This window comes from Labeo rohita, chromosome 20 (assembly GCF_022985175.1).
Source record: "Labeo rohita strain BAU-BD-2019 chromosome 20, IGBB_LRoh.1.0, whole genome shotgun sequence".
Lineage (NCBI taxonomy): Eukaryota > Metazoa > Chordata > Actinopteri > Cypriniformes > Cyprinidae > Labeo > Labeo rohita.
Window position 1 is genome coordinate 13,642,767 of NC_066888.1, and position 25,593 is coordinate 13,668,359.

A 25,593-nucleotide genomic window follows, 5' to 3' on the forward strand; every position below is an offset into this window, starting at 1 on the left:
ATCTATGTAATATTTTTACATTACCAAAGTAATCAGTATTATATTTATTAAAGCCAAGTATGAATCTCATCAAGTTAGTGTTTGTAAGCATTTTACATTTTTTCCAAAACAATAACTCAAGGCAGTAACAACTGAAACAATATATTTTATTTGTGCACTTATGTTCAGCTATTCTTTTTCATCGTAAACTTTTAATTATTTTTACATTTTTTGGATCATCAGTCACGAAAGCTCTGTAAATATTGGTCACAGACACAAAGATTTACTTTAATATCACCAAGCTGATTACACACTAAAAACTCCCACAGATCATGTTTTCAGGTCATTTTAAGTCTTATTTTGACACAACAAAGCGGTTATATCTAAATGTGTGAGTTATTTACTTACTTTTTTTAATTAGTCTTCCCATTAATGCCATTATATTGTTCATTTAGACTGATTTGCTGCTTTTATTTGATCAAAAATACACTAAAACAGTAATGTTTTGAAATATTACAATTAATTATGATTCTGATTTTAATTCTAAATGAAAATAACAATTTTAATATATTTTAATATGTATTTTATTCCTGTGATTGATGCCCAGTCTTCAGTGTCAGAGTATAAAAGAAATCATTCTATTATATTGATTTGATGCTCAAGATACATTTATTATCAATGTTGAAAACTAATCTGCTGCTTAATATTTTTGTGGAAATTAACCCCCGGTTTCACAGACAAGGCTTAAGCATAGTCCTAGACTAAAATGTATGTCTGAGCTGTTTCAATGGAAAGAAACTTGCACTGACTGATCATAAAATATATCATTGCCTTTGTTTTGTCTCAAGATGCACACCAGTAATGCTTACATAAATACTTAAAATTACTTAAATGTCCTAACTGAACCATGACCAAATCCTGGCCTAAGCTAAGCCCTGTCTGTGAAACCAAACCAAAAATGATACATTTTAATCAATTTAATCATCCTTGCTGAACCCAAAATTACTGAGCCCACATTTTTTAAAAGTAGTGTATGTGACCTAGCACCACAAAACTAGTCATTATGTTCAATTTTTTTAAATTGAAATGTATAAATCATCTGAAATAAGCTTTCCATTGGTTTGTTAGGATAGGACAATATTTGGCCGAAATACAACTATTTGCAAATCATGAATCTGAGGGTGTAAAAAAAATCGTCTTTAAAGTTGTCCAAATGAAGTTCTTAGCAATGCACATTATATATTACTAATCAAAAATTAAGCTTTGATATATTTACGGTAGGAAATTTACAAAATATCTTCACGGGACATGATCTTTACTTAATATCCTAATGATTTTTGGCATAAAAGATAAATATAAATAATTTCAAAATAATTTTGACCCATACAATGTATTTTTGGCTATTGCTACAAATATACCCGTGCTACTTAAGACTGGTTTTGTGGTCCAGGGACATATGTGGCCAATATGCACAAATTTACTGATGCATTCTGTCACAGGGTTTAAGAACTTACCTGTTGACTCAACGCTTGTGCATCCTGGATGGCTGAATTCACCTGCTTGGAGAATGCTTGATCTCCGGGATGTTCACCATCCTGCTGCCCGAACAGGTGAAGACCTCCCAAAGCCTTCAGCTCAGAGGACTTCACCTGCAGCCTTTCCTCTGTCTCCTGCAATAAAGCAAAGTGACAATTTTCTGATATCTCTCACTTCCCTTTTTAAAAACACTCCTTTGACTCACTCTCACACCCACAAATAACAACTGCAACATAAAATCTTTAAGCTAGCTGTGAGATAAGAGACTCACCTCACACTCCTGTAATGTTTGCTCAATCTGCGAGCAGCTCTCTGGTCTCTGGCTGTTTCTCACCCAGTGCATACGTTGAGAAATCCAGCTGTGCATACAGCACAAACGCTTTTCTCTATCTGCGCTGGCCTGCCATTGGTCTTCAACATCATGCATCTAGAGACAGAAGACATCACATTCCAAATACAGTCATGGCCAAAAATATTGGCACCCTTGCAATTCTGTCAGAAAATGCAACACTTTTCCAGTTGCAAATGTTTTGGTATTCACATGCTTATTGTTTTTGTTTGCACTGCAACAACACAAAAAAAACTGAAAAAAGGTCAAACTTGATAACATTTCACACAGAACTCAAAAATGGACTGGACAAAACCATTGGACAATCTCAAGGCTACAAGTCCATCTCCAGAGATCCTAATGTTCCTGTCCACTGTGCGCAATATCATCAAGAGGATTACAGCCCATGGCTAACCTCTGTAGCTAACCTCCCTGCACGTGGACGGAAGGACAAAATTAATGAAAAATTACAACGAAGGATTGTTCTAACGGTGGATAAAGAACCCTGATTAACTTCCAAACAAATTCAAACTGATCTGCAGACACAGGGTACAACAGTGTCAGCTCACACTCTCCGTCGCCATCTGAATGAAAAGGGACGCTATAGTAGGAGACCCAGGAGGACACCGCTGCTGACACAAAGACATAAAAAAGCAAGACTGGAGTTTGCCAAAACTTATGTGACAAAACCACAATCCTTCTGGGAGAACGTACTGTGGACAGATGAGACAAAAGTAGAGCTTTTTGGTAAAGGACATCATGGCACTGTTTACAAAAAAAGAAATGAGGCCTTCAAAGAAAAGTACACAGTCCCTACAGTCAAACATGGTGGAGGTTCAAAGATGTTTTGGGGTTGCTTTGGTGCTTCTGGCACTGGATGCCTGTGTGAACAGTATCATGACATCTGATGATTACCAAAGAATTATGGGGTGCAATGTAGTGGCCAGTGTCAAAAAGCTGTGTCTCCACCAGAGGTCATTGGTCTTCCAGCAGGACAATGACCCGAAACACACTTCAAAAAGCACTCAGAAATGGTTACAAAGCAAGCGCTGGAGAGATCTGAAATGGCCAGCAATGAGTCCAGATCTGAATCCCATAGAAAACCTGTGTAGAGTTCTAAAAACTGCAGTTGGGACAAGGTATCCTTCAAATCTGAATGACCTGGAGCAGTTTGCAAAAGAAGAGTGGTCCAAAGTTCACAAGCTAACTGATTTCAGTTATCCTTTCCAAAGGGTGTTCTACCACATATTAAGTTAAGGGTGCCAATAATTTTGTTCCAATGGAAACAAAAAAATAAACATGTGAGTACCAAAACATTTGCAACTGCAACAATTTTCTGAGAAAAGGGTTGCAAGGGTTGCAAGGGTGCCAATATTTTTGGCCATGACTGTACGATGGCTTTGGGAGGTTATACAAGTTGCTGCAACTATGTTGCACTTCTGCACTCACCTTGCTTTCAATTTTGCCCTGCAGAATAAGCCAACTTAGATTGAGAGCTCCCAGTTGCTCAGCAAACAGAATGTGCTCACTGCGATTGGTGGGTTCATTTAGTGATCCCGCCTCCTCCACAAACTGACGGTTCAGAAAGTCAACGTACAGCTGATTACTGGTTATTTCAGCCTTAAGGTCCTGACATGTAAAAATACAAGAGTGAAAATTCTGCTTTGCCATCACAGTAATAAATTGCATTTTAAATATATTTAAATAGACAACAGTTATTTTAAATTGTAATATTTCAAAATATCTTTGATACATTTTGGATTAAATAAATGCAGCATTGAATTAACATAAAATAATCAGAAACCAGAAAATCAAAAGAATCAAAAGCGTACTGTATTTGCATTACCTTCAAAGCCTGCAGATGTCTAGACAGCTCAGAGGAACCGAGGGCACAATGTACCCCTGAGCTTTCATCCTCCAGTCGCTTCTCTACATGTTTGAGCCAGGAGGTCAAGTTGGCCAAGATCTGACTGTCAGTCTGGTTTGTCAGCAGCTAGGAGGAAGGCAAGAGGATGCTTACTTAAACAATATCTGTTTGCCAGAGTTTTGCTTCTAATAGATCAATGAGGTAGAGAGAAACTTAAAGGAGAAGCCCACTTCCAGAACAACAATTCACAAATAATTTACTTACCCCCTTGACATCCAAGATGTCGTGAAGAAATTATGGTTTTTGAGGAAAGCATTTCAGGATTTTTTTCCCATATAATGGACTGATATGGTGCCCCGAGTTTGAACTTCCAAAATGTAGTTTAAATGCAGTTTCAAAGGGCTCTAAATGATCCCAGCCAAGGAAGAAGTGTGAAACAATCTAGTGAAACAATCATTTTTTCTCGTGTAGCACAGGCTCTGGGATGCACGTTCATGACGCTACGCACTATTGAATCATGTCGAAAGGTCATGCGGAACTACAGACCCAGTGTTTCCAAAGCGAACACACAAAGACTAAGAATGTGAAAGTAAGTCCTGAAATGCTTTCCTCAAAAACCATAATTTCTTTATGACTGAAGACAGAAAGACATGAACATCTTGGATGACAAGCGGGTGAGTAAATTATTTGTAAACTGTTGTCTGGAAGTGGACTTCTCCTTTAAAGAGACACATTAGTCGTACTTGTTGCTGTGCCTGGTGGAGGGTAGGCAGCTCATTAGTCAAGTTCGTCCATTCCTGCTCAAGTTGAGCCAGTTGTCTGCGCAGACCTGGAGCTTCGCTGTTAGTCAACTGGAGTATCTGTGCACCTGCACTTTCTGCAGAAGCTTTCTGTGCTGAATGGACCTCCAGCTCCTTGAAGAACTCCTGCAACACACAATCAAAGCCATATTCTTATTTTTGCATTTTAGGCATGAAAACGCAGACAGGATCATTGAATCCAGTAAGACAATGGAATTAACTGTATAACGCAGAATGTCAACTTTGAAATTTCAGAATTTGCCAAATTTTGTATCAATTAATCAAAAGTAGTTAGGTCAGGTAGGCTTTTGATTATTCAAATATACTGAAACTATCAAAATTAAATTCAGAAAACTACGGTGGTCGAGAGAGCTCAACCCGCTGCAACGTAAGAAAACAAATGCAAATAGAATAAATGTTTGTAAGGGAAGTTGTAAAAGTAGCCAGCTTACATAATGTTTTACAGTTTCAGTAATTGTGTATTTCATCAGCTTCTTTAGGCTAATAATATTTATAAAAAGCATGTTAAAATTAACAGAAATTGCACCTTTCAGAGGATAATAAGCATGTACCAGCCAGGTTTGTCACTTAAGTTGTTGTGGTTCCCTTAAACATGTCAGATGTGGTCTGTGTGTATTTGCAGCACATTTGGATTTGTTTGTGTTGTGAGTATTTGCAGTGTGTTTCTCTTTTTGCAGTGCATTTTTGTATTTTTTTTTAAGCCATTTTTCCATTTTTTTTTTAAAGGACAGTGGAAATGAGACAGGAAGTGAGTAGGAGTGAGAGTGGGGGTGGGATCGAAAAAAAAAAAAATCGGGATTCGACTCAGCCGAGGTGCAACTGCACCATATGTCGCTGACTGATGATGTTGTCTTAATTTGCAGGTGTTTTTTTATTTGCAGCATGTTGAGCTCTCTCAGCCACTGGAGAAAACAGAATTTGTAAAAATAAAACAATTTGACACAAAAAAACTATTTCATAGGGCAAAAAAAATAATTTTTTGCTTTTAAAAATGTATTTTTTACTTATAATAAATTGCTGTTAAATTGTGCAAGTTTCATGATTTCAATTAATTATACATGCTTTTTGATTAATAATTTAATTTAATTTAACCATTAAAACAGTCTAAAAAAATTAAATTGGAAAAAAATAAAACGGAAATAAAATGTATTTCATAGGCTCTACATGTTATGCATGTAAAAAACAAAAAAACAAAAAAAACCAACTATATTCTCAGCCTCAGCTGTCACACCCATGCAACGTTGGCTAAATGAATGATTCATAAGGCACACTTAGCTGGAAACGCTTCAGGAGTTTCAGGAGTTGGTTAGATTAAAGGATTTCCGGGAGAAATATATCACATTCTTTAAAAAAGAAGTCCCGTTATTTTTATGAACCCTTCTTCCTTTGGGATCTTTTACAACCGCATTTGGGATCGTTTGAAGCCGCAATTAAACTGCATTTTGGAAGTTCAAAATCGGGGCACCATACCAGTCCCATTATATGAAGAAAAATGCTGAAATGTTTTCCTCAAAAAACTATTTCTTTACGATTGAAGAAAGAAAGACATGAACATCTTGGATGACAATGGGGTGAGTACATTATATGTGAATCTTTGTTTTGGAAGTGGACTTCTCCTTTAACATTCCGCCAGGAAACAAAAACGCTGTGGCGCCAAACCCACTCACGAAAGAACAAAGCCGTCGTGTTTACAGCTGTGAAGATGAGCACCTATTAGGATCAACTAAACGCTGGATTTTCAAAAGTATGTGAAAAATGTAAAGTTTGCAGCATAGAATCTTTAAAATATGTCTAAGAGTTTTACACGCCAGTCTGTTATTGTGGCAACATTTCCACACCCCTAAACATGACGTTGCACAAAAACTAAACGTGATTGGTTGCTTTACCAGTCAGTCATATGGCCTCTTGGGCAGGCCTTGGCCAGTCAAAGCGGCCAAGGTTCCCAGACCTTCTGCCGTCAGTCTGAAGATCTGGCTACGCAAGACTAAAAAAAACTATGCTCACCATGAGCTGGGTAAAGACGGTTTCGAAGTCCACGAGACCAGAATCAGAGGAACTGTTCCACTTCCGAACCTGTTCTTGAGCACGACGTATCCATTCTTCTAATTCTGCTGAGTCATGCTGAAACCTACACATATAAACACAAAGAAACACACACTTTTATTTGTCACCTGTTTATACCTTACCTTACAAAATGAAATTAAAAATATTATAAGGTTTCTCCTCACACCTGTCATAATTCTTTATGGTCTTCTGTGTGGATTGTATCTTCTGTTGTAGTTGATTATGAAGCTCCATCCAGCGTAACAACAGTTGTGATTTTAATACCGGCTGACCTGGCCGTTCACGGTAACAGCCCTTTTTTAATAGGATCCTGAGTCGGTCTTGGATCTCCCACACCTGAGGTCTTGTGTCTTTCAGTACCTCGTGCAATCTCTGACAATGAGAGAAAGTGTAAAAGGGTTCACTTTTACCTTACACTTGGGACTACGAACAAACATAAACAAGTTATAAACGCATTATAACAAATGCAAAACACAAATCTACACACATATATGGATGTGGTCAGCTGAAGTACTGTGGTCAGAGACTACAAACTTTGGGAATCGCTGCTCTAACTCTTTTCATCATCCCACCTCCTCATCTCTCTCAGCTTCAACTGCTTGCTCAAATGGAGTGACTTGTGGGGATGGGAGTGAGTTTGATGTACATCTATTACAGACACAAAAAGGGGTTGCTTGCTGTTCCTCCTATATCAATCCACCAGAGTAATGAGCTTTGGTAGACATAAAGGGGGAAAGAATATGAACGCAATCAACCGTATACTACTGACTGTTCTGTGTGAGTCAGTGTAGCTGAGAAATTAGCTTTCGTAATAGTGGGGGGAAAAAATAATAAAAGAGCGGCCAATGCAGGCCACAGAACATGAAGTTCCACAGATATGGCAACTATCGCTCTGAGTAATTTAATCAGGAACATCATGTGCTGGACCAAAAAAGACTTTCATGCAACATATAACCAAAGAAAAGAGAAGACCCTCTCCCTTAACTTCGCCCCCTCACACGCCTACATGTCTCAGATACTTATTACTTTTGCTGATTAGTCTGTACCCAACCAAATGACTAATATGAGCAGGAGTCCCTGAAGCGAAGTCAATAATGTGCTCGGCTAATTTAATTAGACACAGCATTATCTGCTTCTAATTTGGTAAGAATTTTTAGTTAGAATAAAAATAATAAAAAATATTCTTAATCTGCAAAAATAAAAATAAATTAGTGCTGTCAAACGATTAATCGCATCCAAAATAAACGTTTGTGTTTACATAATATATTTGTGTGTACTATATGTATTTATCATGTTTATATAAATACACACACATGTATACATTTAAGAAAAATATATTATATATTCAATATATTTATATAATATAAATTATATAAATATAATTATAAGCATGTAATATTTTCTAAATATATACAGTATGTGTGTGTATTTATATACACATAATAAATATAAACAGTACACTCACACATATTATGTAAACAAAACTACTTTCATCGTGATTGACAGCACAAAAAAAAAATGTATTTCGAGTTTTCAACATAGAAACATTTACATATATAAATAAATATACAGTATAATTTTAAAGTAAAGTTAAACTTTAACATTTTAAAGAACCAAATTCTCTTATGCTCACCAAGGCTCCATTTACTTGACAAAAAAAATACAGTTAAAACTATTTAAAAAAAAAAAAAAAAAAAAAAAAAAGTACTATAGTTGTTATTTTGTTGTTAATTATTGTTTTCTATTTTAATATATTTTAGAATGCAGTTTAATCCTATAAGCGCAGAGCTGAATTTTTAGCATCATTACTCCAATCTTCTGTGTTCAGAAAAAGAAATCATTGCAATATGCTGATTTGGTGCTCAAGAAACATTTGAAGTGTCAAAAGCATTTGTGCTTATTAATATTCTTTTAACTTGTTTTCCCCCCAAGAATTTTAAAAGTTCATTATTTATTTACATTTTTTGTAACATTCTAAATGTCTTGACTATAAGACCATTTCCGTCATTTTCAAAAAATTAAAAATGGCTATTGTGACTTTTTTTATCCCACAATTCTGACTTTTTTCCTCAGAATTGTGAGATATAAATTTGCAATGGTGAGTTATAAAGTCAAAATTGCAAGATATAAACTCACAGTTCTGACTTTTTTCTCAGAATTGCATGACATAAACTCACAAATGTGAGAAATAAAGTCAGAAGTGCGAGATAAAATGTGATTTTTTTCTTGCAAATTTGAGTTTATAACTTGCAATTGTGAAAAAAAAAAAACCCTGTCTGAATTGTGAGATAAAGTCTATTTCTGAATGGGAAAAAAGACTGATATGTTCTCAGAATTGCGAGTTTATATCTCACAATTCTGACTTACCTCGCAATTGCATGTTATAAAGTCAGAATTGTGAGATATAAACTCGCAATTCTGAGTAAAAATTCAGAATTGTGATTTATCTTGCAGTTCTGACATTATTTCTCAAAGTCGCGACTTTATTTCTCAAAATTGCGACTTTATATCTCGCAATTGTGAGTTTATATCATGCAATTTTGACAATTTCTCAGAATTGTGGGTTTATATCACACAAGAATGACTTTATAACTCTCAAATGCAAGTTTATATCTCACAATTCTGCTAAAAAAATATACAAGAAATAAAAGAAATATACTGTTCTTTATTATAACTATTTTTTCTTGAGCTTAAACCTCACAAAAATGTAATATCTCAATTCAAGATGTACAATTATGCAACTTTAAAACTTTGTAAAACAAGAAAATAAAAACTTTAAGAATATGAGTGGAATTTGTTTCTGTAATGTTCATGCAAACTCACAGAATATAAAATATTTCTAGCAAATAAACAGCCTCAACTCGAAGGAGGTCAGAGAATGGCAGCCACTGGCATTCCTAGGGATGGCGGGGAACTAACCTCACAGGACTGCAGTTGACCCTGCAGGTCTCCCTCTGGCCCTGAGTCCAGACTGGATATGTTTGTCTCAATCTCATCCAACTGTTTACCCAGTCTCTCACTGACCTCCTCATACTGAGACCACTCCTAAAACACACATACAGAGCGACTGAGAAAGCTTTTATTGCTCATTTCTTTTAATCCACTATATACATGTCATATGCTCCTACAAAATCTTGGTTTATTAAATTGCTCATTAACTGTTTGTGACTATAGTGTTCATTGAGACAATGATGATATAAACACTAAATTATGACAGAAAACGACAAAGTGTTTTGAAATGGGATTGATAACATTAAGGTCTGAAGAGATGGAATTTCGTTATACCTCTAAGCTGTGCTGCATTCGGACGCCGTGAGTTTGTGCTTGATCCTGCAGAGCTGATATTAACTGGTCCACCTCAGCTTGGCCCTGCAGTGCCCCCTCTGGCAGTTTCTGGTATAATAGCTTCACCACTACAAGGTTCTGCCCCAAATCTTGGAAGTATTTCTGTTACCAGTCAATTTTAAACATTATTAGAGTCATTTAAGTGGACAAAAAAACTTTTTTTTTTTTTAATAATAATATTAATACGTTGGTCAGCTGTGTACCTTGTGTCCTGTGAGCAAACTCTGCAGCTGACTGCAGTTTTGTGGCTGTGCATCCTGACTGCGCAGCAGCCGCTCAGAGCCCAGCTCTAGGTGACCCCGCAGACCCTTCAGAAGAGCTTCAGAACATCTCTGGACCTCAACATTACTCTGTTCCTCTGATCTCCGTCGCTCAAGTGCCAAAGTCCATGTGTTGCCTTGCACACTCTAACAGAGCAAACACTGTCATTAGCTCAGAACTAAAGTTTTGTTTTATTCTGTAGGCTTTGCAAGTGAATTGGTAATACCTTGATGCTTGAAAGGAGGTCGTTAAGGAGTTGGGTTGAGTCTGCCATCTGTGATTCACTGGCATTCAATGCAGACACCGGAATCTCTAACAGATATCTTGACTGTGTAGGCAGGAAATGAAAAGACGCAGAAAGGCAGAATCAGTGAAATGTGTTCTGTCAGTCGCTTGTCTACTTTTTTTTTTTTTTTTACATATGAATATAAATTTTGCCCAAACTGCCAAGTAACTGCTTCACATGTCCTTTCTTAGCTATCATAACTACACTACCATTCAAAAGTTTGGGGACAGAATTTTTTTAAAGAAATAAATGAAAGCATGCATTTTGTTGCTTAAAAGTGACAGTATAGACCTTTATAATGTTATTAAAAAAAAGTTCTGTTTTAAAAAAATGCTACACTGACGATAAGTACCATTGTGACACTGAGGACTAGAGTAATGATGCTGATAATACGGCTGTTATCAGAGGAATAAATTACATTTTAATATATATTAAGATGCTTCTGAACAACAGTGTAAATGTCAGAAACAGATGGATCCAGAATTTTTGTCAGATCCTAAGGTGATGCAGACAAATCAGAAAATGCACACAAACACTTGTTTACTCTCAGGGTAGTTCATTGATTTCAGTACGAATTTTCCAGGGCTGAAACTGACCTCTAAAGCACTGATATCCTGACATGATCCAAGTGTTTCCGATGTTTCCTTCAACGAGGTGAGAAGCTGAACCTTGATGTCTTGATCTTCTTCACCTCCTCCTTCAGACTGTGACAGATCACTGACAGTTGCTGTGTGCTTGAATGTGTGTTCTTGAGACTGACTGCTGCTCTGGTCAACGACGACCTCATTCAGATCTCTCTGTATTTCCTAGAGAGTTGAAAGGGCAGTATTTAAATCATATAAAATATTTTAAATCGACCATACTTGAAAGTATGCGTTTACAGATTTCACAGAATTACCAGTGTTGTATCTTCCTGTGGCACATATGCTGCATGCTGGGAGGAGAGCATAAGAGGAGCGGTTGCATCTAGTTTACATTTAGTCTCTGTCTGCGTCTGGTCACCATCAGTAACATTTACTACATTTACTGCCTCTGTGTCGGGTGGTTTTGGGCCTGTTGTTTTCACTTGATCGCCTGTATCCGTTTCTGTGTTTACCGATACTTCATTCTGCTCTACCAACTCAGACTCTTTAATCAAATTACTGCCATTATTTGCTTTTAACATGGTGATATTTGAGCCTGTTCCTGGCTTTGCTGGGACTGCTTCAGTCAACTTGGTTTCTGGCCACTCATTTTGCTTTACCTCAGCTATATTTGCACTGTCAGGCTTTGTCAATTCTTGGGATTGTTGCTGAGATGTTGGTGCAGGTAGGGAACTTGTCTTTTCAGTAACTGGTCTGCTGTCTATGCCAGTGTCAGGGACCTGTATTACATGCTTGACTGCAGGAAAATCAACTTCTTCAGGAGGTGATTCCTAAAGACAAAACAAGCAGTAAGCAGCCGTGTAGTGATTTCACCATGTTTAAAGTAAGTATTTGGGTATCTAAAACCACCTTAGCCATAGTAAACAACAAAATAATTATTCTGCCAAGTAAAATACACTAATGTTTAAAAGTTGTTTTGGAAAGAAATTAGCACTTTTTTTCAGCATGCATACATTAAATTGATCAAAAGTGACAGCAGACATTTATATCATGAAAGATTTCCATTTCAAACAAATGCTGTTCCTTTTAATTTTCCAAATGTAAAATATTAAGCAAAAGAAAAAAAATCAGCAAATTTCTTGAGCAGCAAATCAGCATATTTGAATGATTTTTGAAGGATCATGTGACACTGCAGACCAAAGCAATGATGCTGAAAATTCAGCTTTGCCAGAGGAAAAAAATATTTTATTATATATTAAGATTAAAAAAAAAAGTTATTTTAAACTCTAAAAATAGTTTACAATATTAGTATTTTTACTGTATTTTCAATCAAATAAAAACAGCCTTGGTGAGCATAAGAGACTTCATTCAAAAACATTTAAAAAAAATCTTGCCAACCAAAAGCTATTGAACAGCAGTGTAAATGTCACAAACAGATGGATCCAGAATTTTTGTCAGATGTTAAACATCTTGTCATCCAAGATGTTCATGTCTGTCTTTCTTCAGTCATAAAGAAATTATGTTTTTTCTCCATATAGTGGACTGATATGGTGCCCCGATTTTGAGTTCAAGGAGAGCAAGGCAAGACCAGCATTTGAGAATAACAAATATTTAAATTGTACTATTTTAATGAAAATAACCAATGGTTTTGCTAGATAAGACCCTTCTTCCTCGGCTGGGATCATTTACAACTGCATTTGGGATCGTTTGAAGCCGCATTTAAACTGCATTTTGGAAGTTCAAAATCGGGGCACCATATCAGTCCATTATATGGAGAAAAATCCTTAAATGTTTCCCTCAAAAAACAATTTCTTTACGACTGAAGAAAGAAAGAGTATATTATATGTGAATCTTTGTTTTGGTAGTGGACTTCTCCTTTAAGGTGATGCAGACATGTCAGAAAATGCACACAGACACTTGTTCACTCTCAGAGTAGTTCATTGGATTTAGTAATGAATTTTTGCAGAGCTGAAACTGACCTCTGAATCACAGATATCCTGACATGATCCAAGTGTCTGTGCTGTTTCCTTCAACGAGGTGAGAAGTTGAACCTTGATGTCTTGCTCTTCACCTCTTCTGTCACCTCTTGCTGTGTGCTGAAACTCTTGAGATTGGTTCCTGCTCTGGTGACTGACAGCCTCATTCAGATCTCTCTGTATTTCCTAAAGAGTTGGAAAAGCAGTATTTAGTCATACAAAAAAGTAAATGACCACACTTTAAACAAAATGATACATGTGAGTTTACACTTAGATTTCACATAGTATTACCAGTGTTGTTTCTTCATGTGGCACACATGCTGTACGCTGGGAGGACGCTGTCTGCGTCTGGTCACCATCAGTAACACGAACTACCTCTGTGTCAAGTGGCTTTCGGCCCATCGTTTTCACGTGATCACTTGTACCTGTTTCTGTGTTTATAGCAGCATCACTGGCTTTTAACATGGTAATTTCTGAGCCTATTCCTGGCTTTGTTGGTACTGCTTTAGTCAACCTGGTTTCTGTACACTCATTTTGCTTTTCCTCAGCTATATTTGCACTGTCAGGCTTCAGACAACTATCATTTGTAAATTCTTTCAAGTGCTGGAATGTTGGTGCAGACAAAGAAGTTGTCTCTTCAGTAACTGGTCTGCTGTCTACGCCAGGCATTTCAGAGAAGTCAGAAGGCTCCAGTAAACAACTTCCTGTGTCAGCATCCTGTATTACATGCTTGACTGCAGGAACATCAACAAAATCTTCAGGAGATGATTCCTAAAGATGAAAACAAGCAGTAAACCATTAGCATATGTGTAGCGATTTTAACCATGGTTAATGGAAGTATTTTATTATCTAAAACCACATTAGCCATAGTAAATAACATAATTATTGTGCCAAGTAATATACACTACCATTCAAAAGGTTGGAGTTTTTTTGAAAAGTAATTTCATTCAGCACACATACATTAAATTGATCAGTATATAAATGTCACAAAAGTTCCCATTTCAATCAAATGCTGTCCTTTTAAATTTTCTAAATGTAAAATATTAAGCAATTTAAAATGTAATATTTAACACTGATACTAATAATAAATGTTTCCTGAGTAGCAAATCACTATATTAGAATGATTTTCATTTTTCATGATGAATCATGTGACACTGCAGACTGGAGTAATGATGTTAAAAAAACAGCTTTGTCAGAGGAATAAAACTGACCTCTAAAGCACTGATGTCCTGACATGATCCAAGTGTCTCTGAAGTTTCAATCAATGAGGTGAGAAGCTGAACCTTGATGTCTTGATCTTCACCTCCTCCTTCAGAGTGTGACAGATCACTGACAGTTGCTGTGTGCTTGAATGTGTGTTCTTGAGACTGACTGCTGTTTTGGTGAATGATGGCATCATTTAGATTTCTCTGTATTTCCTAGAGAGTTAAGGGCAGTATTTAATTATACAGAATATTTTAAATGACCACACTTGAAACAACACCAGGAGTTTACTGCTAGATTTCACAAAGAATTACCATTGTTGAATCTTCATGTGGCACACATTCTGCATGCTGTGAGGAGACCATCAGATGAGCTGTTGCGTCTGTGGGTTTAGTCTCTGTCTGGGTCTGGTCACCATCAGTAACATTTACTGCTTCTGTGTCAGGTGGCTCTGGGCCTGTTGTTTTCCCTTGATCACTTATACCTGTTCCTGTGTTTACAGATTCAGACTCTGCAATCAATACACTGGCATCCCATGCTTTTAACATAGTGATTTCTGAGCCTATTCCTGGCTTTGCTGGTGCTGTGCACTCATTTTGCTTTTCCTCAGCTATATTTGCACTATCAGACTTTGTCAATTCTTTCAAGTGATGGGATGTTGGTGCAGGTAGAAAACTTGTCTCTTCAGTAACTGGTCTGCTGTCTATGCCAGGCATTTCAGAGAAACCAGAAGGCTCCATTAAACAACTTCCTGTGTCGACATCCTCTATTACATTCTTGATTGCAGGAAAATCAACTTCTTCCTCAGGAGATGATTCCTAAAGACAAAACAAGCAGAAAGCAACTATAAGCCGTGTAGCAATTTCACTATGGTTAAAGCTAATATTTAGGTATTTAAAACAACCATAGCCATAGTAAATAAATTATTTAGTGTGCCAAATCATATACACTACCATTCAAAGGAGTCAAGTTTTTTTTTTTTTTTTTTTTTGGAAAGAAATGATCAGTTTTATTTAGCAAGCATACATTAAATTGATCAAAAGTGACAGTGGATCTTTACCTTAGTGACACACTCTGTTACAGCAGAGTCAGCTCCTGTCTTAAAATCTTCCTCATCTATTGTTGTCTCACCTGGGTCCTGGTACAGAAAAAGGAAAAACTATTAGTTTTAGAGGTCATTAGAGGTGATGGTCCAGTATATTAGAGGAATAGACTCCCTAAAGACAAATGAAGAAAGCAGCTGTTACTGAAAGAAGAAGTGGAGTTATATCGGGCATTCTGCAATGAGTGCAGCCTTAGTCCTAAACAAAAGAACTTTAAAAAAGTTTAAAAAGTTGACTGAATTATAAACATAAACAACAGATAAATGGTGCATAGAAACAGTGTTGAGGTGATTGTGATCATGCAATTCCAGGACTAGCATCCATGGCCAATTCCTGTAAAATTATAGAGAAAATAGTCCATGGCATAATATAAAAAAGAAATTAATAAAAACCTAAATAAATATGCATATAAATAATACTGTATGCATTCATTGATTTAAAAATTACACATGTGCAAATAAACAGGCATAGAAAAGAGGTCCAGAGTGTACAAGAGTTCAGAAGTGTTCCCCTTTCAGGGTTTTGGAAAAGCCTGGGAGATAAGCTTTACCTCTGGAACACTGCATGTGAGAGTTCCTGAGGATGAAGACTGATTGTCTTCATCATCCTCCTCAGTGTGAGGGTCTTCCATGGAGACCTGCTTCACCAGGGTTATGCATTGACATATTATTCTTTACTGTAGGTTTTTACAATGACAGAACTACTGAGCTAATTTAGTCTTATTTAGTCCTAAAACAGACTCATCCTCATCGTATATGTCTTCTGAGCTAGAGTGGGCATGATTTTGAGGTGTATTTTTGATTGAGTTGATGGACTTACCCTCACATCTTCAGTGTAAAGATGTGGCATTGTGAATTCTTCAGTTTGGCCTAAAGGAAGAATCATTTCAGCTGGTTGTCCAATAGAGGCCTGCAAAGAAAATCAGCAAAATACTTAATTCTATCATGACAACTCTGAAAAATTTTAGCATGGCAATGGATATGACAATGTTAATGTATTTGGTTATCGCTTTTGTTGTAGATTATCGCTGCTGCAAAGCAAATATAGGAACTTGCTAGTACACACACGGATATGGTGCTGTAAGTATTTAAGACATACGGCTGCTGCATGAATAGCATATATAATAACCCATAGTAGATCTACACAGGTGGAGCTGGGGAGGTAAAGGGTTTCAGAGGAACTCTAAAAGAATGGTCTGAACTGCTCTAGTGAATGTTAACCAACCATTTAAATTTAAAGCAGCAAGCTCATTGCCTGCGTATGCAACATGAGCCAATCAGCTTGTGCCAAGTAGTTTAACACCCCTTCAAGGAGAAGTCTACTTCCAGAACAACAATTTACAGATAATATACTCACCCCCTTGTCATCCAAGATGTTCATGTCTTTCTTTCTTCAGATCCCAAATGCGGTTGTAAATGATCCCAGCCGAGAAAGAAGGGTCTTATCTAGCAAAACGATCTGTTGTTTTCATAAAAATAATACAATTTATATACTTTTTAATGTCAAACACTCGTCTCGTCTTGCTCTCCATGTATGTATTGTGGCTCAAGACAGTTAGGGTATGTCGAAAAACTCGTATTTTCTCCCTCAACTTCAAAATCATTTCAAAATCATCCTACATCCCTGCAGAAGTACCGACCCAGTCTTTGCAAAATGAACATACTAAGAAGATGAAACACCTTTAACAAAAAAGGTAAAACAGCGATATAGGGCAATTTTGAAGTTGAGGGAGAACATGAGATAACCTAACTGTCATGAACTGGAAAAAACAGAGTTCAGGAAGAGCAAGACAAGACAAGCATTTGACATTAAAAAGCATTTGGGATCATTTAAAGCCACATTTAAACTGTATTTTGGAAGTTCAAAATCGGGGCACCATATCAGTCCATTATATGGAGAAAAATCCTGAAATGTTTTCCTCAAAAAACACAATTTCTTTACGACTGAAGAAAGAAAGACATTGAACATCTTAGATGACAAGGGGGTGAGTACATTATCTGTTAATCGTTGATCTGAAAGTGGACTTTAAAATATAATCAGTTTGCATTAATGACCTACCAGTCTGCGCCATCTAGAGTTTCAACTTGGCATTTTAATCTAGTTGTAAAACTTGGGCCAAAAAAGTCCCTGTTACAAGGTCACATGATAAAGATCATGAGAAATGCCAAAAGAATGTCTTAACTAGATACTACTGCCTTTGCCAATAAAACCATGTCTGTAATGATTTACTGCCACACCATATTGAAGTTTTAAAACACTTTAAGCAATCTGAAATTTCAAGGTTCCCACACATCCCTTTTCTGAGTTGGCTTTAAAAGCAGGGATTTTCTCCTCCTCTCATTCCCACAGACATGAAAGCAAAGAGGAGAGGTCACGTGCCGGTCACAGTCAATAAAAACACTACAAATTTACTGCACTTTTGTAAGATTAACTAATATTGTGTTTTAACTAGACCAAAGGTGATTTGCAATATTGCATTATAAATCTCTCTATTTGATGCTGGAAATTTTGTAAACGGATGTGTTAGAACAGCTGAACAAAATCTATTCATCAAGACAGTTTCAAAGCTTGATGTTTGTTTGTTTGTTTAATTATTTATTAAGGAGACGCTGACAATAAAACTGGACAGCTGTCTTTTGTTGTGAAACCTATAATTCATGTAAAAATCATCTAGCATCTAATAACACCATTTCAAGCATTGCCCTGCAATGTGACATTACAAATTTAATGTAATTTATTTAAATAATTAAAAAAACAAGTCGAATAATTATTGTTTATGAAGTTATTATGGTCTCATATTAATATGAAGACTACAATAAATATTGAAACTTTTACAAAAAAAAAAGCTATTCAAATCACAGGAATAAGTAATTAGCAAAATTAGATTTTTTTAATTTAAATTAAATAAAATAATCAAGTTTATATTTTATACATGGCAATCATTATAAATGAATACATTCCCGTCACTACCTACAATATTTGCTTGCTTAACATGAACAAAAAATACTCTCTGCACCTTTAAAATATTCACTTCATCTTACTTTGCACTTACATAAGTTGTAAAAGTTTAACATTTTAATGTTATGTAAAAAGCAAGGTATTTGTAAAATACCCTAACTACTAAAAGCTTCTTCTCACAAACACACTCCAGCTCAGTAAACAGGGAAACCTCAGACTCTGTGTAAACAACAGCAAACTATTAGAGCGACAGACCCTCAATGCTGTGCTCCGCTCCATGCTGAGCTGCTGTAGCTCCTGGATGGGCTGCAGGAGCTCTTGAGCCCAATGGAACGCTGTGAGAGTTTGCTCTGCCTCAGCAGGAAGCCCCAGGCCTGGCCTGCAGCTCTCAATCTCATCAATGGTCCTCTTCATGGATTGGACATTATCCAGAATCACCTGTTACAGTGGACAGAAATGATATGAGATACTGTACATGTATAGAGTACAAAGAGAGGATAGCGAGACATGAAAGACAGCACCTGCATGTTCTCGAGATGTTCCTCAGGAGAAATGTTCTCTGTGTCAGTGGCTGAAAGGATTGTTCTGATCTTAGTAATATTGTTCTCCATTGTCTTCACCTCGTCTTCAATGGCATCCATCTCCTAAACAAGAGTTATAAATGAATTCCAATTAAAACAGGCAACAATAATTAAAACATTTTCAACATTTTCAACAAGTTCACAATAAGTTCTTACAGCTGCTAGATGCTGAAGGTGGGAGAGAGGGTCCAGAACGCTTTGTTGCATGAGTGTGATGTTTTGCATACAAAGTTGGAGAAGGTGTTGTTGAGGGGTAGTGTCACACACTGGAGTGATCTCCTGCAGGGCTGGCAGGAAGTCCTCCAGAGATCCCCTGTACCCCTCCGATTCATCCAGCATCATCTACAGAAACATCACAACAGTCAACTCTTTACTACATTAAGTAGTTACTACATAAAGTCTACTCAAGGTATGGTAAGTTTCACTAGAAATGACCTGTAAATGTTTTTAATGTGAGTTTTTGACCTGACCTTGAGGGAGTTGGCGTGGCAGTGGATACATTTCGCAGTGGTGTAGGTTCTGGGAGCGATTAGCCAGGACTGAGCCTCTCTCAACCAGCAGTTGGAGCTATTGAGTATACCATCATATTCCTGCAGACAGGCAGGGATCTGAAGGGACCAGAATACAAAGACATTATCAGTTAAGGTTTGCTATTACGTGTTGGCATGGTGTCAAATCATGATTATGAGTAACATCTGACTTTGCTGATGAGGGCGGTCCTTTGCTCTGCCTGTTTGGCTGTGGTCTGGTAGAGCTGCAGAGGCTCCGTGAGTTGGTCCATGAGGACGTGCGCCCTCTCAGGCTTTTGCTCAGCCAAATCCTGCACCTCAGCCTCCAGCTCGGCAATCCGAGTGTGCCACTGGTCCAGCTCATCCCATACACGCTGCACAGATGCACATTAGACTTCAGCATTACATTTCATAAGACAAAAATGAAAAACGTGAGAGCTGGAAGAACAGTTCATTCAATGTCAAAGACTTAAAGGGATAGCTCATCCAAAAATGAAAATTCTGTCATTAATTACTCACCCTTGTGTCGTTCCAAACCTGTAAGACCTTCGTTCAGTTTCAAAACACAAATTTTCACATTCACTTTCTGACTCTGCAAAGACAGCAATGCAACTGAAATGTTCAAGGCCCAGAAATGTAGTAAGTACACTGTTAAAATAGTCCATGTGACATTAGTGGTTCAAACGTAATTTTATGAAGCTACAAAAAAAATTGGGTGCGCAAAGAAAGCAAAAATAGTGACTTAACCACAACTCTTCGATGTGCGTCCACAAAAGTACCACAATGCAGAGATGGCTGTTCTATGTCAGAACGCTGGCTCCTGTGTCATGGTACTCTCGTGAATGTGCACTGAAGACTGGCATGGAAGAGAAGAAGTATTCATTGTAGCTTTATAAAATTACGGTTGAACCACTGATGTCACATGGACTATTTTAACAATGTCCTTACTACCTTTCTAGCTCTTGAACGTGACAGTTGCGTTGCTGTCTATGCAGGGTCAGAAAGCTCTCCGATTTCACCAAAAAATATCTTAATTTGTGTTCGAAGATTAACAAAGGTCTTGCGGATTTGGAACGACATGAGGGTGAATAATTAATGACAGAATTGTTATTTTTGGGTGAACTATCCCTTTAAGCATTTCAATTGTAAAAGTAAAGAATTTTAAACATTTTAAATTGAAACAGTAAAAAGCGCTTGACAATTAATGTATTTGTTCACAGGTGTTTACATTATAAAACTGCCAACCAGTAAAAACTTGGCATCACACACTAAACAACTAAGGATCACACAATACCAGATTTTCAAGTAGTTTTAACCCCAGCAAACTCACACAGAAAAACACATGCTTTGTTGCTAGAATATGTTTAAAAATTGAAAACAATGTGTGGTTTAAAATATCAAACATGTCCGATATCCTCTAACTGGACGGAAACATAGTCTAAAGCTAAAAATCAGAGTCTGTTGCCAACATACTCTACAGGACTTTCAATAAAATCCATCAACTCAAATCTGCAGACTGGCTCTGATTTTCAGCAATTAACTCATTCACACTGTAAATCGGGGCAATCATGGGTATGTAGTGTATTCTAGTCTTTATTTGTACAGCATTTCTCACACACCAGTAGATTCACTTTACATAAATTAGATTTACCTTTATAATAAATAGTGCTTTATAATGCATATGGCACTATAATGTCTTTTTGTTTCATACTTAATTTTTAAAACAGAGAACACAATAAAAGAATAAGACAAATGGATAGATAAATAAATAAATAACTCACTGTCTAAGAAACAGCTCTATTCAACAAGCTTTGAGATACTTTTTTTTATTAGATTTACACAATTTTCAGCCTGTGTTAAGATATTTTCAACCGTGTGATTTTTCAATGGAAAGAAGTACCTTTTGTGTACGCTCAGCTTCAGAAAAATTAGGACTTGTTTGCTTCAGCAGGGCCTGCACATTTTTCAAGCCCACCGTCACCTCTCCAAGCAGCTCACCCATTTTACAGAGAGGACCACTTCTCTCCATGACCATGCCCAACTGAAACAAAGAGTCACAATTGTATTAGCTTTAATTTAAATTAACACACAACACAAATACACAAACTATGGATGGCATACTGAACATATATTTTTACCAACTGTGCTCACTTAATATCTAGCTATATACATATAAACGTGCATACAAATAATATTCATAGAAAGTATTTATGAGAACGTAATTATAAAGATGAATAAAGTGAATACTTTGTCCTTAGCCTCCTGCATGGAGACGCTGAGCTCATTCTGTAAGACTTGAATCTCTGAAGGTATACAGTTCCATTTCTTCTGCACTCTGTCCATGACATCCTGCAGTTGAGCCTTCTGTGAAACCAATTCCACTTTGACTTCCTACAGTGTGATACAACACAATTAAAACAACATCAACACCAAGGACTGCAGAAACAGACACCCTGCCTGTCAAAAACAGGCACTAACCTGTAAGTGTTGAGCAGCTGACTCTGACTGTAAAACCGTCAAAAGAGAGAGAACATTCTGTTGAATGGCACTCAGCTCCTCCTGCACACGACCCAACTCCTGGATCTCAAAAAGCACCTCCCGACGAATGTTATTGCTCTGATCTCTGAGGCTGTGAATGAAAACAAAGCTTTGTAAATATAGATTCAGAACATTTTCTCAACATAAATGTGTTGTTGTGCAGGTGTGTGGGAGTCATACTTTCTGCAGTGACCCTGTAGAGACTGCAAGTCCTGACAGATTTGAGGAGACACTTTCAGCTGCTGCAAATTTGAGACCCCAAGCAATCGTGTCACATGGTGTTGCAGAGATGACAAAGTGTGATGCTCCTGCTCAATCCCATCTTGAAGGCGCTCTGTGAGGCTCAGAACACCCTGAAGATCCACCAGCGATCCTGTCACCACAGATGAGTCTGGAAGTTCATTCTGCAGTCTGTCAAGACCTTCCTTTGATTTATTCAGCTGCACAGCAAAAACAAACGTGAAGAGAACAGAGTTAACACAATAAAAACACATTTAAAAAACAATAAAATAAAACCTACAGTTGAGGTCAAAAGTTTACATACACCTTGCAGAATCTGCAAAATGTTTATTTTACCAAAACAAGAGGGGATCATGCAAAATACATGACTTGAATAAGACTTGAATAAGATATATCACATAGTATATGTTTACATATAGTGTACATACAGAGGAAATAATAGTTGAATTAAAAATGATCCTGTTCAAAAGTTTACATATGCTTGATTCTTAATATTGTGTTGTTATTTCAACGATCCACGGCTGTGATTTTTTGTTTAATGATAGTTGTCCCTTGTTTGTCCTGAACAGTTAAACTGCTCACTGTTCTTCAGGCCCCACAAATTCTTTAGTTTTTCAGCATATTTGTGTATTTGAACCCTTCTCAACAATGGTTTTGAGATCCATCTTTTCACACGGAGGACAACTGAGGGACTCATATGTAACTATTACAGAAGGTTGAAATGCTCACTGATGCTTCAGAAGGAAACACGATGCATTAAGAGCCAGGGAGTGAAAACTTTTGAACGGAATGAGAATGTGTACATTCTCTTTATTTTGCCTAAATATCACATTTTTTTTATTTAGTACTGACCTTCAGAAGCTACTTGTATGTTTCCCAGAAGACAAAATAAGTTACATTTACCCTAATCTTCAAATTCAAGAAGTTTTCACTCTTAATGTTTCCTTCTGAAGCATCAGTGTAAACTTGTGAAGTGTACACTTCTGAACTGGTTCATTTTTATAAATTCAATTATTATTTTCTCTTATGGACTAAATGTGAACGTATTTATGTGAAATATCTTATTCAGGTCAGTACTAAAGAAAAAAATAACATGCATTTTGTATGTTCCCTATTATTTCTGTAAAATATTTAACATTTTTTAGATTCTGCAAGGCGTATGTAAACTTTTGACTTCAACTGTATCTTTACATACACGTATCACAAAGTCTCTCCATTCTGCTTCTTTATGAGACATGCTGGCTTTGAGTGATTCTACTCTGCACTGCAGCACTGCCCAAGACCTCCACAGTTGTCCCAGCATCAGATCCACAGGTGCTTTGCAGCGTAGACCTGGGCAACCTTCCCTCAATTCCTCCAGCCTTTTAGCAAGGTTCTTTATCTCTGTCTGGAGTACCTGAAGAGAGACAAACACACATTAATCTAGCAAACTTGCATTGTTATGAGACAAAGAGTGGCACAAAGAACCTGAAAAACTGATTTTCAGAAGTCAAAAGGGAAGCACAAGCAAATTTCCACCGTCATTAATTACTCAACCTCATGTTTCTCCAAACCCGTAAAACCTGTTCATCTTCGGAACACAAATGAAGATATTTTTTAATGAAATCCAGAGCTTATTGACCCTGCATAGACAGCAGTACAACTACCACGTTCAAGGCCCAGAAAGGTAACGCACAATAAGTATTCTCGTAGCTTCATAAAATTACGTTACGCTTTGAACCACTGATGTCACATGGACTATTTTAACAATGTCCATACTACCTTTCTGAGACTTGAATGTGGTAATTGCATTGCTGTTTATAGACCGTCAAATATCTTAACTTGTGTTCTGAAGATAAACACAGGTATTGCGGGAACGACACGAGGGTGAGTAATTACTGACAGAATTTTCATTTTTGGGTGAACTATCCCTTTAATGGCATATAATGACCACAAACCTTTACTTTTAGCTGTTGATCTTGGCAGGCTTCAGAATCAGCCGGTTTTTGACTTAAGTATTTTGAGATTTGAGAATCAACATTTTTGAGAAGTTGGCTCACTTCTTCATGGTGACTCATGTGCACAATTTGGTCTTTCATGGACCTAAATTGGAGCAGAAAGATTAAACCATTAAAGGCTGCTAAATAAAACTGTGTCTAGTACATTTCATTTAACCAAATACACGTATTCCATTCAGACTAATTGTTTCAGTGCTTGCTTTCTGAGGAAAATGTTTCCAAGTACTCTACTGTATGTGGCACTATTTAAAGAGCTTTCTGAGAAAATGCTTGATTATTTGTGGAAGTGTTTTCCCCCAATAATCCAAAAACACAAAGTCCCCACTATTTACAATTATAAAATTATTTTCCAATTTGATTTGAAAATGTCAATAACAATCAGAGCGCATTGTGAATACAACAGTCTGAATCATAGGTCAAGGTTGTTCAGTTTTTATAGAAAAAGCATCCATAATGTGCTTAACAGAGTATGACTAACCTCTGTAAGGTCTCAAATCTGAGTTGAGCCTGAGCCTCTAATTTGGCATCTTGTACCAGAAGGTGACTCAAAACCTTTATATGAAGCTGCTCGGTTAAAGGGATGGAGAGGCATGTCATCTGGGGTACAGAAGCACCAACATCAGACAAGCGGGCCTGGAAACCCTCAACCAGAGTGCTAAAAATCTGTTGAATATAGCGATGCTCCTCTTTGTAGCCTCTGAAGCCATCAGAGGGGATCATGAGATTGGATCCAATCTGCTGAAAGAAGCTCTCTGCTAGCTGAACAGCCCAGTGGTAATGCTTCAGTGCCTCTCGAGCCTGGAGCAGCTTGTCCTGGACAAAGATACACAAAGTATTTAGAAATGGGATAAACAACATTCATAGCTTTCTAAAGTAGCAAGTAGTTGTCAGGGACTGCATGCAAAAACAAACAAAACCAGTATAGATAAATTCAAAAACAAATGACGCTGTTTTTTTTTGTATCCAAAAACATACTATGTGACCAATGTTGCGCAACAGCCAAACTGATAGATTTTAAAGGGAACCCTGGGTATTAAGACTTTTTCGGCTTAACTTAGGGCCCTATGAAATCTGTTTTATTTTTTCCCAAATTCAGTTTTATTTTTATTCCAAATTCTATTTTTCCATTTAAATTTTTCCAGATTTCATTTTATTTCCATTTAAATTTTTATCAACTCCTTTTTAATGGTTGAATGAAATTTTATTAAATCAAAGAGCATGTCTAATTAATTAAAATCATGAAACTTATAAAATTTCACATCAATTTAATAAAGGTTTAACAAAAATGACATGTTTAGGGCCCTACGAAATGTTTTATTTTTTCTCACCACATGTTTGATTGTTATCCAAATTGGTGTTTTAGCATGTCTAATTATTTGAATGCATACTTAATTTATTCAAATTTATTCTTAAAATA

The 25,593-nt window shown here is 36.8% G+C and overlaps 1 protein-coding gene across 4 annotated transcripts in view; it reads right to left on the reverse strand.

Annotated features, from left to right (window-relative positions):
* The window catches only part of LOC127182642 (nesprin-2), a 121,248-nt gene that overhangs the window by 37,155 nt on the left and 58,500 nt on the right, over nucleotides 1-25,593 (reverse strand). For 2 of the 4 annotated variants that reach the window (XM_051138040.1, XM_051138039.1), the window contains exons 46-77: nucleotides 24,655-24,989; nucleotides 24,117-24,261; nucleotides 23,375-23,575; nucleotides 22,120-22,379; nucleotides 21,880-22,030; nucleotides 21,649-21,792; nucleotides 21,302-21,442; nucleotides 19,593-19,775; nucleotides 19,363-19,500; nucleotides 19,049-19,234; nucleotides 18,833-18,955; nucleotides 18,567-18,749; nucleotides 16,173-16,262; nucleotides 15,904-15,993; nucleotides 15,311-15,388; nucleotides 14,565-15,068; nucleotides 14,259-14,465; nucleotides 13,339-13,818; nucleotides 13,051-13,233; nucleotides 11,386-11,901; nucleotides 11,084-11,293; nucleotides 10,428-10,529; nucleotides 10,144-10,347; nucleotides 9,881-10,042; nucleotides 9,515-9,640; nucleotides 6,762-6,967; nucleotides 6,536-6,659; nucleotides 4,454-4,636; nucleotides 3,690-3,836; nucleotides 3,293-3,472; nucleotides 1,787-1,942; nucleotides 1,494-1,649 (exon numbers count right to left, since the gene is read on the reverse strand). In XM_051138040.1, coding sequence (XP_050993997.1) covers nucleotides 1,494-1,649; nucleotides 1,787-1,942; nucleotides 3,293-3,472; nucleotides 3,690-3,836; nucleotides 4,454-4,636; nucleotides 6,536-6,659; nucleotides 6,762-6,967; nucleotides 9,515-9,640; nucleotides 9,881-10,042; nucleotides 10,144-10,347; nucleotides 10,428-10,529; nucleotides 11,084-11,293; nucleotides 11,386-11,901; nucleotides 13,051-13,233; nucleotides 13,339-13,818; nucleotides 14,259-14,465; nucleotides 14,565-15,068; nucleotides 15,311-15,388; nucleotides 15,904-15,993; nucleotides 16,173-16,262; nucleotides 18,567-18,749; nucleotides 18,833-18,955; nucleotides 19,049-19,234; nucleotides 19,363-19,500; nucleotides 19,593-19,775; nucleotides 21,302-21,442; nucleotides 21,649-21,792; nucleotides 21,880-22,030; nucleotides 22,120-22,379; nucleotides 23,375-23,575; nucleotides 24,117-24,261; nucleotides 24,655-24,989 — 6,294 coding nt within the window. The remainder of the gene's footprint in view (nucleotides 1-1,493; nucleotides 1,650-1,786; nucleotides 1,943-3,292; nucleotides 3,473-3,689; nucleotides 3,837-4,453; nucleotides 4,637-6,535; nucleotides 6,660-6,761; nucleotides 6,968-9,514; nucleotides 9,641-9,880; nucleotides 10,043-10,143; nucleotides 10,348-10,427; nucleotides 10,530-11,083; nucleotides 11,294-11,385; nucleotides 11,902-13,050; nucleotides 13,234-13,338; nucleotides 13,819-14,258; nucleotides 14,466-14,564; nucleotides 15,069-15,310; nucleotides 15,389-15,903; nucleotides 15,994-16,172; nucleotides 16,263-18,566; nucleotides 18,750-18,832; nucleotides 18,956-19,048; nucleotides 19,235-19,362; nucleotides 19,501-19,592; nucleotides 19,776-21,301; nucleotides 21,443-21,648; nucleotides 21,793-21,879; nucleotides 22,031-22,119; nucleotides 22,380-23,374; nucleotides 23,576-24,116; nucleotides 24,262-24,654; nucleotides 24,990-25,593) is intronic. The other 2 variants (XM_051138038.1, XM_051138041.1) reach the window with 2 other exon arrangements.